Raw genomic sequence first — 15,040 nt, forward strand, 5'->3', positions numbered from 1 at the left:
AAGTACGTAGAGCTCTGAAGCGCTAATAAGTAGGCTATCTTATGATTAAAAAAAATGTAATATCAGTATTTTCTAACGAAGCGACCGCATCGGCAGCCTTATGACCACTATTGATATCAACAGTTGTAGTGATCGAATTCATTTCTTCATTTGCCTCCCAGTATAATGTGACAACCCTAAGCAATGCATGGCCTACCTACTGCCTTGCCCTGTCACTGATTCCTTCCGACGCCATACTTTATTTGTACCTTACTATCGTTGTATCAATAAATAATGTCTTTTATTACAGTTTTGAGGTCGAATTCTTAATCGCAAGAAGTAAGAAAACTAGTGACAGGGATTCGTATACCTAATTTAATAAAAGTCTTCGAATGAAATTTTAAAATCTGTATTCTAACCACAGAAGAGAAAAATATATTACAGTCATTTGGATTAATTTAACTACGATAAGAATAAAAAAAATAAATGCCTTTCTTACCACATTTTCAATAAGGCCCTTCCTGGATTGTCTGAGTTTCTTGAGGTAGCCGAAGACGTCGAAAGCGTCTTCTTCTTCTGCCAACTCCATATTGGTATCGATTGCCAAGTAAACTCCTGATCTGCCTCCGCCGTCACTGAAAATAAATGTAATTTTATTATATTATGAAAGATATGATACAATGTTCTATATTGATGGAGGTTTTATATAGGTATGAAAAAAGGATAGGAACTATAGATGACTCCAGGCAAAGTGTTAATAACTTAACAAGCGAAACCGTATTGGTTAATTAAAGAAAATAGTGAATTCTGATGTAAATCAGGCATGTCCAGCTTCAAGTAAACTGTGATCTACTATCCAATGTCAAAACTTGCAGTGATCTACCACACTCTCCCGTTGTCAATCTTCACTTAAATAAACGTACCAGTAGAGGAAACCGAAGCGTAAGAAATTAATCAACAATATTCGCCTTTCAACCATTACAAAGGAACACCATTCGTTATAAGTTTTGTTTTTTTTGGGTGGGTACTCATTGCACTCATCGCCAAACTATAATTCTCCTACTGTGTAGAAATCCTACTGCATGACGAAGAACATGATTAAGGGGAAAATAAGCTTCATTTTAAAGCACGGGGATTTACATCTTCCCTTTCTCTCACTCCTACGGCAGGCCGTGAGCGGTGGAAGAGGCCAAGACCAACTTTCATCTAAAAAAAAAAATATTGCGTATGCATGGCTTGTCTAACTTCAACTAGACTGTCATCTATTATCTAGTATCAAAACTGGCAGTGATCTACCACACTCTCTCGTAGTCTTCTTCAACGTATACTAGGTACTGAAGTGTGTACTTGTCGTTCATCAAGAAATACTCAATTTACCATTCGTCGTGAAAATTATAAATATTGGTCTTCTTTTGGGCACTCATTGTCAAATTATACGCCTACCGGACCCATCATTCGACGGTAAGAGGAAACTGCAGCTTAAAACGCGGTGATTCAGATATTCTCATTCTCTTACTCCTGCGGTGATATGATCATATCTGATGTAAATGGTCACACTGCCGAGCAAAAGAGAAATATTTAAAAAATACAGATAATTTTTTTAATTTTATTAATTATTAGTATATCTATACCAGGGGTAGTCAACCTTTTTATGCCTACCCACTTTTGTATCTGATAGTAGTAAAATTTTCTAACCGCCCACCGGTTCCACAGTAATGGTGATTTATAAAGTAGGGAAATAACTTTACTTTATAAAATTTATAAAGCAGAGTTAGAGCAAGTTAAGGCATATAATAATAATTACTTAGCAATAATAATAAAGACAGGCGTTTTTTTTATTATTTTGCCCTAAGTTTTCATATTCATCACTATCGAATTTATGTTTACTTTCTTCATCATATCTAATTTCTAGCAGTTCTTCTTGGCAAGTTGTATCAGCCTCTTCAATATTTGGGGTAAAAGGATTTTTCATCCTGTCATACAACTTCAAATGTTTTTAAAACCCCTAACCGCCCACCATGAAAGCTGGAACGCCCACAAGTGGGCGGTAGGCACCAGGTTTACTACCCCTGATCTATATTTATATAATAATCAGAGTATGTGCCTAGTATATTTTGGCTATTATTAATAGCATGATTTTTCATGATAGCATTTTTCATTGTCTTTATCACCCTATTTGTACAATGAACACGTCTTCAAAAAATGTGCAAACGCATTAAAATATTTGGCTGACATTTCTCAAGGATAACCAAAGAAATAAAGCATTGGTGTACCTACATACCGAATTAAAAAGGGTAAAGTTGACAAATAATTATTAGGTACACTATTAAACAAAAAATAATCATTCCTTTGTTATAATTTTCGTGGCTAGTTGATGGTAGGTATATCTCGAAAACCAGTTGTTAAAGCACGACGACTTGTCGATTGTATAGTAAAAATAATTGGAAGAGTGTAATTAAATAATCATAATAATAGGAAATGATAAATGTACGAATAATATGTCATAAAGAATAATAAATTGAAAATTAATTTCTGTTAAGAAGTATCCATTTGCCAAAAGTATAAAATTAAACTATCGGATTATGATAACTAAAATTTAATAAAAATAAGTATATATCGCAGTGGCGAAGGGTGGAGGTGGGCTGTTAAGATCCGCCTTAAAAAACCCATCTTATTATTACGTATACTTTATGTTCATATTTATTATTAAAATTTAGTTTATTAAGTACCCACGATGGCCGCGCGGCTTAAGCGTTGGCCTATTGCGTCGTGGGTCCCAGGTTCGAATCCTGGGTCTGACAAGCACACATATTGTTTTTCAATTTGTGTATGAGTCAGAGTATGGACCTAATAGGTTGAGAAAGTGGCTGACATCCATTTCTCGTAAAAAACAAAATCTGTCCAATACAAACCTCCACTCTGTGGAGGCCCATATGATCCTATTAGGATCGGACACGGTCGAAAGAAGAAGTTTTCTAAGATTCGCCTAAGAGATTTTTGACTAATTCATAGTTTTAATATTTTTATATTTATTGTAAAAAACATCGATTTTTATTAAAATATAAATGTGTAGGTATAATTTGAAACCTTTTTTATTTACATCAAATTTATTTAGGCATGGTCCCAATATTGAAGCTCGATTTGATATAAATAAAAAGAATTTCAAGTTATACACATTAATATTTTTATAAAAATCGATGTTTTTTAAAATAGATATAAAATATTAAAACTATGAATTGGTCAAAAATCTCTGAAAAGACGCTTAGAAAAATTAACAATAAACTAAATTTTAATAATAAATATGACCATAAAATATATGTAATAATAAGGTGGGGTTCGAATCAACGAATTCACGTTTTATAACATTTTTTACAATTGTAAGTTTATCTTTGACTAAAAATAAAAAATATTTTTCTTTTTAATGTTTTCAGATACATATTTTTTAACTAACACAATTAAAATTGTAAATTATCAAAAAATGTCTCAAATTGCAAGCTTCGTATTTTTCCGCTAGGTGCCTCTGGTAGGTAAAGACATCGCCTTAAATACAAAATTTGCAATGCGAATCATCAACATCAAACAATTAATTCCTCAAAACACGTGCACACCCATCAAACAAACGTGAAAATCTTCGAGATAATCCCCGATTGGCGTACCTACGCTACTGAATAGAAATGTCACTACTTGTCAGAATAGAAAATGAGGGAAAAGAAAAAAACGCTGACACTTTTGATATTGTGGCGAGGTTACATCGCATCATTATCTTGTATTTCTGTCTGTTATAATACCACAGCATTAGGGATTGCAATACCGGTATTTCAAAACCGGTATTCCAGTATTTATCTATACCGACATACCGGTTTTATAACTCCAAAATACCGGAATTTTTGGTATTAAGAAAGCACACTCGTTTACGTTTTTGAAAATGAATTATAAGTTAGGTACTTACTGCTAAAATGCAAATATATTGACTCAATCCAACAAAGGTGAAAAAATAATAAAACAAATTTCTTAAAATATATTTATATAAGTAATTGTCGCGATGAATTATCATAATATTATTTGGAAATAGAAAACATCTGTGACAAAAATGTTGAATTATTCTATAAATTATTGATGACTGTACAAGCGTTGAATTTAAGAAGCTGCACCGTGACTTATTTGCAACTTGATGAACTTTTTAGGGCTTTAGAATTACCAATATATTCAAATTATTCGTAAAAAATTACTAGTTCTACAATTATGATCAATACATATTTTTAACATAGAAAATGTAGGTTTTTGCTATAAAATAATATTTTAAAAAGATTTTAATAGTTATATTTATTGATAAGCACCTACTTCTGTTTTTTTAATGTTTAAGAGATACCGGTATTCAATAAAAAATACCGAAAAACCGGTATTGACATTTTCATTCGGTATTGCAATCCCTACACAGCATGTATAATAAATACGTTTCGGATAGTCTCAGAAAAAACTTAAAATCTAACTGGGAAGCATTTTTATTATTATTCCTTCTACAAATTATATTATATCTTTTATGTTCAATCAAAATATAAACATACCGTATATCAGTAGCGAAGGGTGGAGGTAGGCTGTTAAGATCCGCCATAAATAGTGCACATTAAACTTTGTCAGTCATACGTATTTGTTTTTATAGAATTAAGACTACAATTATTTAAAGATGGTATTGGTTAGTTTTTAAAAATCAATTAAACTCTGAATAAACCAAACCATACTTATTTTGACGCATTTTGTGCGATGCCGCAAATTGTGCACACTTTTTCATTCATACTACCTAATTTGTTTTCGTTGGATTAAGAATACATATTACACATATTGTTGGTTCATTTTTTTTTCAAAGTTATATGAGTGATTAAATTATATAATTAGATATTTTATAAAAATAGACGAGTATTTTTGACTATTATCTATTAATTATTACTTGTTTTTTGCAGGGTTTAATTGAATTTAAAAAATTAACCAACACCATCTGTAAATTATAGTCTTATTTCAATGAAAAAAAATACGTACGATTGACAAAGTTTAGTGTGCACTATTTTTGGTGGGTCTTAACAGCCTACCTCCACCCTTCGCCACTGCCGTATATTATATATACAAAACAAAATATAGATTTTTTAAACACTTACATATGAGTTATAACAGTTATTGTACTATACTAATACTAATACTTTGTACTATTTTTATAATAATTTGCATATAATTAACATTGCGCATCCAGTTCACAATGTGGGTAAAAATGAGTTACCGTGTTTAACATGATGCAACATGTTTTTTCTATGTTCTTCATAAATCAAACCGTGGCCGGAAATTTGTGTGTATGGAGTTTACCGTATCACACTTCATCATGAAATGTTGTATCGGAAATATAAATGGTTGTATATTAAAGACCGTCCAACCTCTGGGTCATATAGTACCTACTAAGATAAAATTCATGTCTAAATAAAAAATACGGTTCTTGTCAGTTTACAGGAAGCCAGGGGCAAACAAATTTTGAAAAAAGCCGATATACTGGATTATTTGTTTAGGGCAAACTTAAGTTTTCATTCTTGAATTCATGATTTTTGAAAATTGAATTAATATTCATATTGAAATATCGAATGTAATAAAATTGGATGTGTTTCCGATAAGAAAGCTCACGGCGAACTGTGCTACAGTGAAATGTAGTACGTACAATTTACATGTAACTAAATAATGGAGAGTAAAGGAGACTCCCTTCATAAAAAATGTTCCACAAACCCACAAAGAAAATTTTAATGATCGCAGAATAGTAGCTACTTACTTACAAACTTTTAAAAACATTATTTTTTTGAAAAAAAAATGTTTACTTACGTCTTAGTCTTACGTTTTGAAAATAGTGGAAATGGAGATTAATACAATTTATTATCAGATACAAAGTTCGTTCGTTGGATTAGGTAATTATTGAAATGGTGGTGTCTATAGAAGAATCGAAATCATATAGTCAAGAAACATACTTATTACTTAATAAGACGAAAACAAATAGGTGTGTATTCTTTTCGTAAAAACCTCTTACTAAGAAAATCATCGATAAGGGGCAGTTAGAAGGTTTTCTGAGGGAAATATAACACGCACACCGCGACAGCTCTAATTGACCCTCGCGCCGCGTCTCTGGCGGTGACAATCAGGACTGCCAGCGCACCCCCATTGTGCTACGGGACAAAGGGGCTTCCCGCGCAAAACAATGGGCGGCAAACGTCTCGGCCGGTTGCCGCTCTCACGGAAGACAATGTTGTCATACCAATTTTGACAGAGCAGCACCATCGACAATTCGAGTCCACGTAATTTAAAATGGGGAATATATATTCGCACAATTGAATAGACTGTTTTCACAAAGCGCTGACAACATTTAAAAAGACGTTCGTCACATCGGAAATGGATGATATTCACAAATCGACTACAACTCTCAAATGATCGATTTGCACTAAGGAAAAAGTAGTCTTCACGTATCAATATACTATTGTAACTAATTCATCGTAAAATAATACAAACACTAAGAAAATTAGATTTTATGATTTTAAACAATATAAATAATACTGTAAGTACCTATTTAAAAAGTGGCGTTAATTAATACTTAGGTAAATGTGCCGCAGATGCCGTCATGAGCTTTTATGTTTTTTTTTTACAAAAACAGTTTATTCCATCTAGACAAATTATAATAAATAGGTACCTATGAATATTTTTCTGTCGGCGCATAGGTTTTTCGATCCAATAATTGTTAATTTAAAATTTGAAATGCTCGTACATTTTGATGCATCATTATTAAAATTATATTAGGTAATATTTGGTTGGGGTAGGTTAAGTTAGGTTAGGTAGGGTTTTTTTTTTTTTTTTTTTTTTTAATATTTTGACATAAAGGGTACCTTGCTTGCTACGAGGGTGGGTCAATAATTCCTTAGAAAAAAGCATTAAAACAGTTTTTATTTTTGTATTTTTTTTTTATTTCTCAACATAATCTCCTTGGAGCTCAATACACTTGGTTAGACGTTTCTCAATTTTTTTTTAAACCGTCAGAAAAATAAGTTTTCGGAAGGTCCTCAAAATAAGCATTTGTCCGATCGATGACTTCTTCATTTGAAAAAAAACGTTGTCCACTTAGCCATTTTTTTAAGTTTGGGAAAAGGAAAAAGTCACTGGGGGCTAAATCTGGCGAATACGGTGGGTGGTCGACCAATTCGAACTTCAATTCTTCAATTTTAGCCATTGATCGTAAACATGTGTGAACACGGGCATTGTCCTGATGAAAGAGGATTTTTTTCCTGTTTAAATGAGGCCGTTTTTCTTCAATTTTGTTTTTTAGCTGGTCCAATAAAGATGCATAATAATTCCCTGTTATTGTTTTTCCTTTTTCCAAATAGTCAACGAAAATAATTCCACGTGCATCCCAAAATACAGTAGCCATAACCTTACCAGCTGATTTTACGGTTTTCGCCTTCTTTGGACATGGTTCGCCTTTCGCAATCCACTGCTTTGACTGTTCTTTCGTCTCGGGAGTATAGTGGTGTATCCATGTTTCATCTACAGTCACAAAGCGACGAAAAAATTCATCCGGATTGCGTTGCATGAGCGACAACAGGGCTTTAGAGGCCACCACCCTATTGCGTTTATTGTCGACTGTGAGAAAACGCGGCACCCATCTTGCAGAAATATTTTTCATGCCCAATTTGTCATGTAAAATAGAAATGACGCTACCTTTTGAGATCCCTGTAACCTCAATTATCTCACTCAACTTTAATCTTCGGTCACTTAACACCATATCGTGGATTTTATTGATCATTTCTGGTGTAGTCACCTCTACAGGACGTCCTGAGCGTGGTTCATCCTTTGTTGATGTACGACCACGTTTAAATTCATTTAACCAGTTATAAATAGTTGCAAGTGAAGGAGCAGATATGCCGTGAACTAAATCCAACTCATTTTTTATTTCCTTTGCTGTTAACCCTTTTATATTAAAATGTTTAATAACAGCTCTAAACTCAATTTTCTCCATTTTCCATTTTTCCATTTTCCACAAGCAAATTTTTTTTTTAAATGTACGAGAAACACACAACAACCCGACCAATCTGATTGAAACTTCGCAGCATACTGAATCGGTAGTGCCGCTGCATGAAAACAAACCGCTTACAGTACTAGTCGCGCCACCTGTCGGCTTTTCTAAGGACTTATTGACCCACCCTCGTATGTACAAGGTTTAGGATCTGGAAGGATAATGATTTTACTTTAGGGTTAGGTTAGGTTAGGTTAGGTTAGGTTAGGTTAGGTCAGGTCAGGTCAGGTCAGATTAGGTTAGGTTATGTTAGGTTTGGTTCAAAAAAGATAGGTAGTTATACAATCTCATGACGGCATCTGCGCGACATTTACCAAAATTTATATCGATGAACCGAAAAAGATATACCTAGGTGGTGTTATTTGGTTGTAGATTTACATAATATAATATATGAACGATAGCAGCACGAATATATACCTATTTATATTACTGCGTTAAACATTAATTATATTGACACCTAAGCATCATTTTTGCGATTGCCTTCTAATTAATTGTATTGCCGCTACAATTATTAGTTTGACATTTGTGAATTTCTACCTTTTATTTGTGCGATATATTATTTATCGGTGAAAACAATTTTACAAATGTGTGCAGTTGTCAAAATTGAGTGAATTTATATTTACAATGAGTGATTCAAGATTTTTGTTTTGTGAAACAAACTATTTTATGTGATTTCATCTATTTATTTGTGAAATCATTTAATATATGTGAAAACTACTTTCCGTATGTTAAAGTTTTTTTTTGTGAATTTTTATTATTGCAATGTGCGATTAATTCCCACCCATTTAAAATGTCACTTAGAGGTTTTTTAAAAATCAAAATCGCCAAATATTTCTGGATCTGTTCAATTCAATTCAATTTATTTTTTAATATATTGTGGACATTACAAATTATAAGTTAACGACGTTCATAATTTTTTAATTTTATTATTTTGTTATTTTTGTTATTTTATTTTATTTTATTTCTTATTTTATTACTTATTGTATTATTAACTCACACTTCTCTGTATTTTTATTTTTAAAAATTATTAACACTTATTTTATGTCATGTCATGAACGCTTTGAATTTATAATTTGTTATGTTGATTATATGTAAAATAAATAAATTTGATTTGATAACATGACACGATACACTAAGAAGAAAAAAAAGTAATAAAACAATAAAAATGAAAATATAAAAAGAGAACATAATATAAAACTAACATACGAAACAGGGAAATTGGGAGAATATTTAGCTAAAATAAAGATTTCTTTTTACAACGTTTATTCTCCTGCATTCATACATTATTTAGAGCTAATTATATTATGAATTTACGGACGACAGGAAATATCTGAGATTGAACTGACTACAGAGACAAACGAGGAAGTGAAGTCCGGATATTCCGTCGGGTGCGCGCTGTTTCGGTGTTGCCAGTGGTTTTTGAGATAACCGCTTATGAATTTTTGGCGGTTGATGAAGTGATCGAAGATAAAGTCGTTGTTGCTTGGATGTTGGGAGAAGATAGTTTATTTATCGTTACAATAATAACGATGACAGCTTGTGGTTATGGTCGGGGGGGGGGGGGGGTACGGATGTACTGGTAAGATCGATGTGATCGAGGGATTGATTATATTAATGAACTGAGAGACTTTATTCTAGTGGAACATCAGTTGAATACGTCGAGTGAGAGACTCGTGACAAAATTAGTGGTCACGTGATGGGCTCGATGTGAGGATTTGTGGATTGTTTTTCTTATTTATAAAAATGCAGTTCATATGTTACAAAAGATAGTGGCGCAATTAACAAATCGTAATAGACCCTACTGATCTAGCTATGATTGAGTAAATGCAGACAATTTTATTGTTTTCGTTATATTGTTTTATTTTGACAACAACGATGGCCGCGTGACTTAAGCGCCGGTCTATAGTGTCGAGGGTCCCAGGTTCGAATCCTGGGTCTGGCAAGTACACATATTGTTTTTCAATTTGTGTATGAGTCAGAGTATGAACCTAATAGGTTGAGAAAGTGGCTGACATCCATTTCTCGTAAAAAACAAAATCCTGATAATACAGGCCCATATTTTATTTATTTAGAAAAAGAGTATTACGATATTACAGCGATTGGCCAATGCGCCATAATACATAATAAATACAAAATTATACAAATATCTTAATTACAAATAACAACTAATATAACAAGAAAGTAAAAAAAGACAGCATGTGTTTATATAAATATTAAAGAAACATGATAATATATACAATTATAAATTTAACGTATTTAACACGTCCACCAACATTATAATATAGTTAATAAAAAATAAATCAACCTTTATGGTGCCATCAAATAAGTTAATCGCACGATACACAGCATCATGAAACATAACATCTGTCCTGGACGAGGTATCTTGAAGACCGTCTTCCACTCTACCACTCTTCGGGTGGACAGGGATTGCATTGATAGCATACCCAGAAGAAAACGAGTAGGGAAATTCATTTTATTATCATTAGCATAAGGAAAGAACCCTTATGTTCTTCAGTAGAGAAATCTAAGAAATCTATTGTGGACTCGATCCTACTTAATTATGTGGATGGACCTATTAGGACTCCAAACAATGCTGGCATATTCAAGAATATTCAATATTCATATTCAAGATCCTATTAGGATCGGACATTGTCGAGAAGATTTTGACAATAAAACATAGGTACATAGTAAAATGTGTCACCCATCTAATGCTGAGTGGTATGATTACTACAAATCTATTCTTTGTAAACTTGCCACATTACTTTTGAAAATATGTTATGTTCAAAATGAACATAACTAACATTCATACTCTGGCAACCCCGACGAATATTTATGGTCACGTCATGGAGCGTACGCCATTGCACAGATGTCGCTTATAGAATTTCCGGCCGCAACGGACGTCGCGAGGTGTGAAAGAAGCAACAACCCTTTTTGATTCTGCCTGTCGCCCAGTATAGTCGTGCTCCGCTTTAGTTTTACCCAACATTTATAATGGACGTCACTTAACGGAGCACGATTGCAGCCGCAGTGCTTCAAGCCTCTGTTCGTTCCAAGTTTGGTATTTTAAAACTATTATTATTTGTTTCACTACTCTTTCAATGTTTCTTTTCTAACTTAGCTGCTCGTATTTCTTTTAGTAATTCCAAATTTCAATATCGAGCCGCTTAATAACCTTTTAATGTAATTCTAATATCTTGCTTTGACGATAATATAGTTTCTGTCAAGTATATAAATTGATCTTTTATTTTTTGTTCCCGCTTTTTTCCACACTGCTATATAATTATAATCTTTCACGGTATCAAGACCGTGTGGCGTCCAGGACTTTAATATGTACCTCTTTAACTATAGATTGCACGTGCCTTCAGCCGTGTAATGCCTTCTTGTTTCCTAATTTTATTTTACAGTTGTCAGTTGCGAGGTTACGGAAGTAATTATTGTTCAGCTTGAAAAGGATGCAGGTAATCCATGGCCCTTCCTTGTTTGCTTATGTCTCATGCTCTCTTTGCTTTTAACTATACTCTATTCTAAATCCCACCTAGAGACTCTTTCTCTTTTATTTTGTAGTTGTGACGATAAGGATCACAACTACAAAATACTAATATATCAAATATTCATTTCGAAATGACGAATTGTTGGACGATTGTTATTTCTCTCAAAACGAAATGGTTAATAATAATTTCCCACGTTTGAATGTCCTGTGAATTTCAATAATGTAGTTTGATAAATTGAGACAGTTCGCCTCTTCTTGTTTATGCTGCAAGTGATAAATGATTTGGGAAGATTAAGTGACTAGCAAATATATTATATTAGGTTATGCAAAACAATGAAAGATGGATGTAATACACGGCTACTAATGGAATCGTTTTAATTACAATGTTGTGACAACAGTACTAAAGACTGTGTATTTTGGAAAGAGATAAACGATTCGTAACCAAACACAATTGCACAGTAAAGACTTCACTATTGAAAATAATACTATGGCAATGCCGTTGATGAATACACGTTTTGCGGGTCTGGTTGTTGGAGGGTGAATACCGCCGCTGTGTTTGGGGATGGCCAGGAGGTGTAGATGGAGAGTCGTCAGGAGGAGAGATGAGAAGTCGAGATTTGGTTGAGGTTGCTCCGATGGATGCAGGAGCGAGATTTATTTGCAGCGTAAACAGTTGGTACAAGAGTATGTTACAAGAGCGTTTTGTTACAATACTTATGATACCTATATTGTCCCGAGGTCCGAACTCGTGGGACCGGAGCGACTTACACGAAGCTTACTTATCAGACGGAGATTATGATTGATACTAATAGGTATTCAGACTGAGCCACTAATAAACTATGACCTGCTAATTATATGCATGAATATTCGGTAAATTGCGAGTCATTGTTGATGAAGTTTGCTATAGAGAAATCTTCTGGCCTCTGCATTATTGCACTTTGATGTCACGCTTGTAGAATATGCTGACTGTAGATGCGACTATTGTGCGATAGTTTAAATGATTTGTTAATTATTACAATGTTGAAATAGTGATGATAATAGCCGAGGTCATTGACCACTACACACGCCTTTGACAACGTGATCAAGAATTTTGATCACAATAACTCGAAAAGTGCAGTGAGTCCAAACGGAGCATTGAAAAGCATCAAATAAAAGCTTCCCTTTAAACCTGACAATGACATAAGAATCTCGTAAATCCTCGAGAATATAGCAATGATTCCCAATCAATGTTTTGGCCAGACCCTTGTGACATTTTTTTTTTTAAATATGCGCTGCTTGACTGACATATCAATTAGAAAATTGACATGCTAAACAGTCTTCTTTAATCTTCCGCCCTCCTAGAATGTCTTTCCCCAAGAAACGCATGACCAGTCTACCGATAAAGTTAGTAAACAATAATTAGTAGGTATCTACGTAAAAAAAAAATATTTTTAATACAAATAAATTCCTCAATTTTAGTTCCTCCCTTTCTAACTGTTAATGTTTTTTTTCTTCCCGAGTAGAATTCATTCTAGTAGAATAATAACTATGATGAGATATCTAAACCTAAACAAGCTGAACTTTCCAACACTCTATTTCTAAAATTGAATGCAAGTCATATTTTTGACTCCATGGTCGAACGGTTGGAGATAAGTGAGAACAGGCTCGCCGCGAATTCGAACCGTGCATTGCTGCTAGAGTTGGGTATTTCCCGAGAAAATCTCATTCTCGAGATTCGGGATTTCCAGAAAAGAATTCTCGAAAATTCTCGAGATATCGGGAAATTTAAAAAAAAAACTGTAAAAATCCTACAATCAGTGTAAAAACAGACAAATTCTAAAAAAATATGATTTTTTTTTGTTTATGTAAGAAAATAAACAAAATAGAAGTAGGAAAACAAAAATAATTTAAAACATTACTTATTAAAATAGAATTTCAAAAAACACGGACTGTCAATGCCTGCGCCTGACAATCGCGTATGCTTTTGAGACACAAAATTCCCTGATGTTGCAAAAATTGCGCTCATTTTGAGTCGACGTTGGCTTAATTGTGTTAAATGCCCCGATCAGTCTTTGAACGTTTTGTTTTTTCTGTCCACTTATTTCCATATAGAAATCGTTATCGTTTTTTCAATTAATATTTGATAATAAAGAAATCCCGAATCCCGAGAAAAGATTCTCGGGATCCGGGATTTCCCGAAATGTTCAAAAATTTCAGTTCTCAAGATTCGGGATGGAAAATCTCGAAAAAATCTCGAGAATTCCCGAAACCCAACTCTAATTGCTGCTTGCATTGATGCTGAAACTCCTCCGATGGCAGTCTTTCCATTGAACTTGACATTTGCATAAACATGGCGGGGATCTGTTATTAGGCAACGTTGAGATGTGTGAAGGTCAAGGTTGTATTCTGTAAGGACCAAAGAATGTCGTTTGTTCAACGAGTGCGTGCTACCTGTGCTCCGGTTTGATTGTGGGACATGGCATTTTACCAGGCTCCAAAGACGAGACTTTTTAGCTTGGAGAATCGATGTCTCTGCCGTATTTGGTGGTACATCGTTACAAATACTCGAGTACGTGAGCGGACACATCAGTTCTTGGTGTTTGAAGTAGTTTAGAAGAGATGCTTCACGTCACTGAGGCATGTGTTCCGGATGCCGCCAGAGATTGCGACACTCTATCTATACCTTTGTGGCACAGCATCAAGGATTTCGTCGCCGTGGCCGACCTTCCCTCACACTACAGCAATCAAAAACGATCTAAGCGCTGCAGGTTTTACTCGGTGGGAGGCGCGAGACGTGACGATGGACCAAGGGAAGTGGTGCATCCTTGTGGCTGCTCTATGCCTTATACTACGCTGGGGTGTAACAGGATGAAGTAAGTAAGTAAGTAATCATGCTCATAATTGTTTATAATATTTGTTGCAAGTGTCGTTTATGAATATAATCAATTATATATTATATTATAAATACGTAATTATAAATTTAATTATATATTATATTATAAATATTATTAATACGAATATAATATATTTTAAATCAATAAATATATCCGGATAAAATATAACTACCTAGGTACATAGAACAATCAGTATTTAGTTTTTTATTAAAAGCTTATATTTGTATATCAGTTTCAAGTTGTGTTTGTTTGCTGGAAATAAAAAAATGAGAGTTTCGTTTATAATAATGTATTGAAAATATTACATTATACTTATAGAATGCTGTAAATTATATTTAAATAGGTGCACTTTTTCCAAAAATAAAGAAAGATATTAGTATAACGTTTGTATTGATTTGCTAACATTTTATGAGAATGGAAACTAACTGATTTGTTTCCAGAGCACTCAATTGATGCACTCCGCTGTCAAAGTGACTAACTAACTGACTAAAAAAAGCGCGAATTTCTCGAAAGCGCGGGAATAATAATATGGCTGCGAGTGAAGCTTCAAAGGGGCCCGCCCCCTTTCATGCATGCAAAAACACTTTGATAATAAACTTAGCAGCGAATTAA

At 33.7% G+C, this 15,040-nt stretch overlaps 1 protein-coding gene across 1 annotated transcript in view; it reads right to left on the minus strand.

The window, feature by feature from the left end:
* The window catches only part of Ptp36E (protein tyrosine phosphatase 36E), a 653,618-nt gene that overhangs the window by 63,784 nt on the left and 574,794 nt on the right, over positions 1 to 15,040 (minus strand). The window contains exon 9 of the mRNA XM_085943740.1: positions 479 to 614. Coding sequence (XP_085799866.1) covers positions 479 to 614 — 136 coding nt within the window. The remainder of the gene's footprint in view (positions 1 to 478; positions 615 to 15,040) is intronic.

The sequence above is a fragment of the Rhyacophila brunnea genome, unplaced genomic scaffold, assembly GCF_057557595.1.
Source record: "Rhyacophila brunnea isolate RB1 unplaced genomic scaffold, BYU_Rbru_1.0 scaffold_16, whole genome shotgun sequence".
Classification (NCBI taxonomy): Eukaryota; Metazoa; Arthropoda; class Insecta; order Trichoptera; family Rhyacophilidae; genus Rhyacophila; species Rhyacophila brunnea.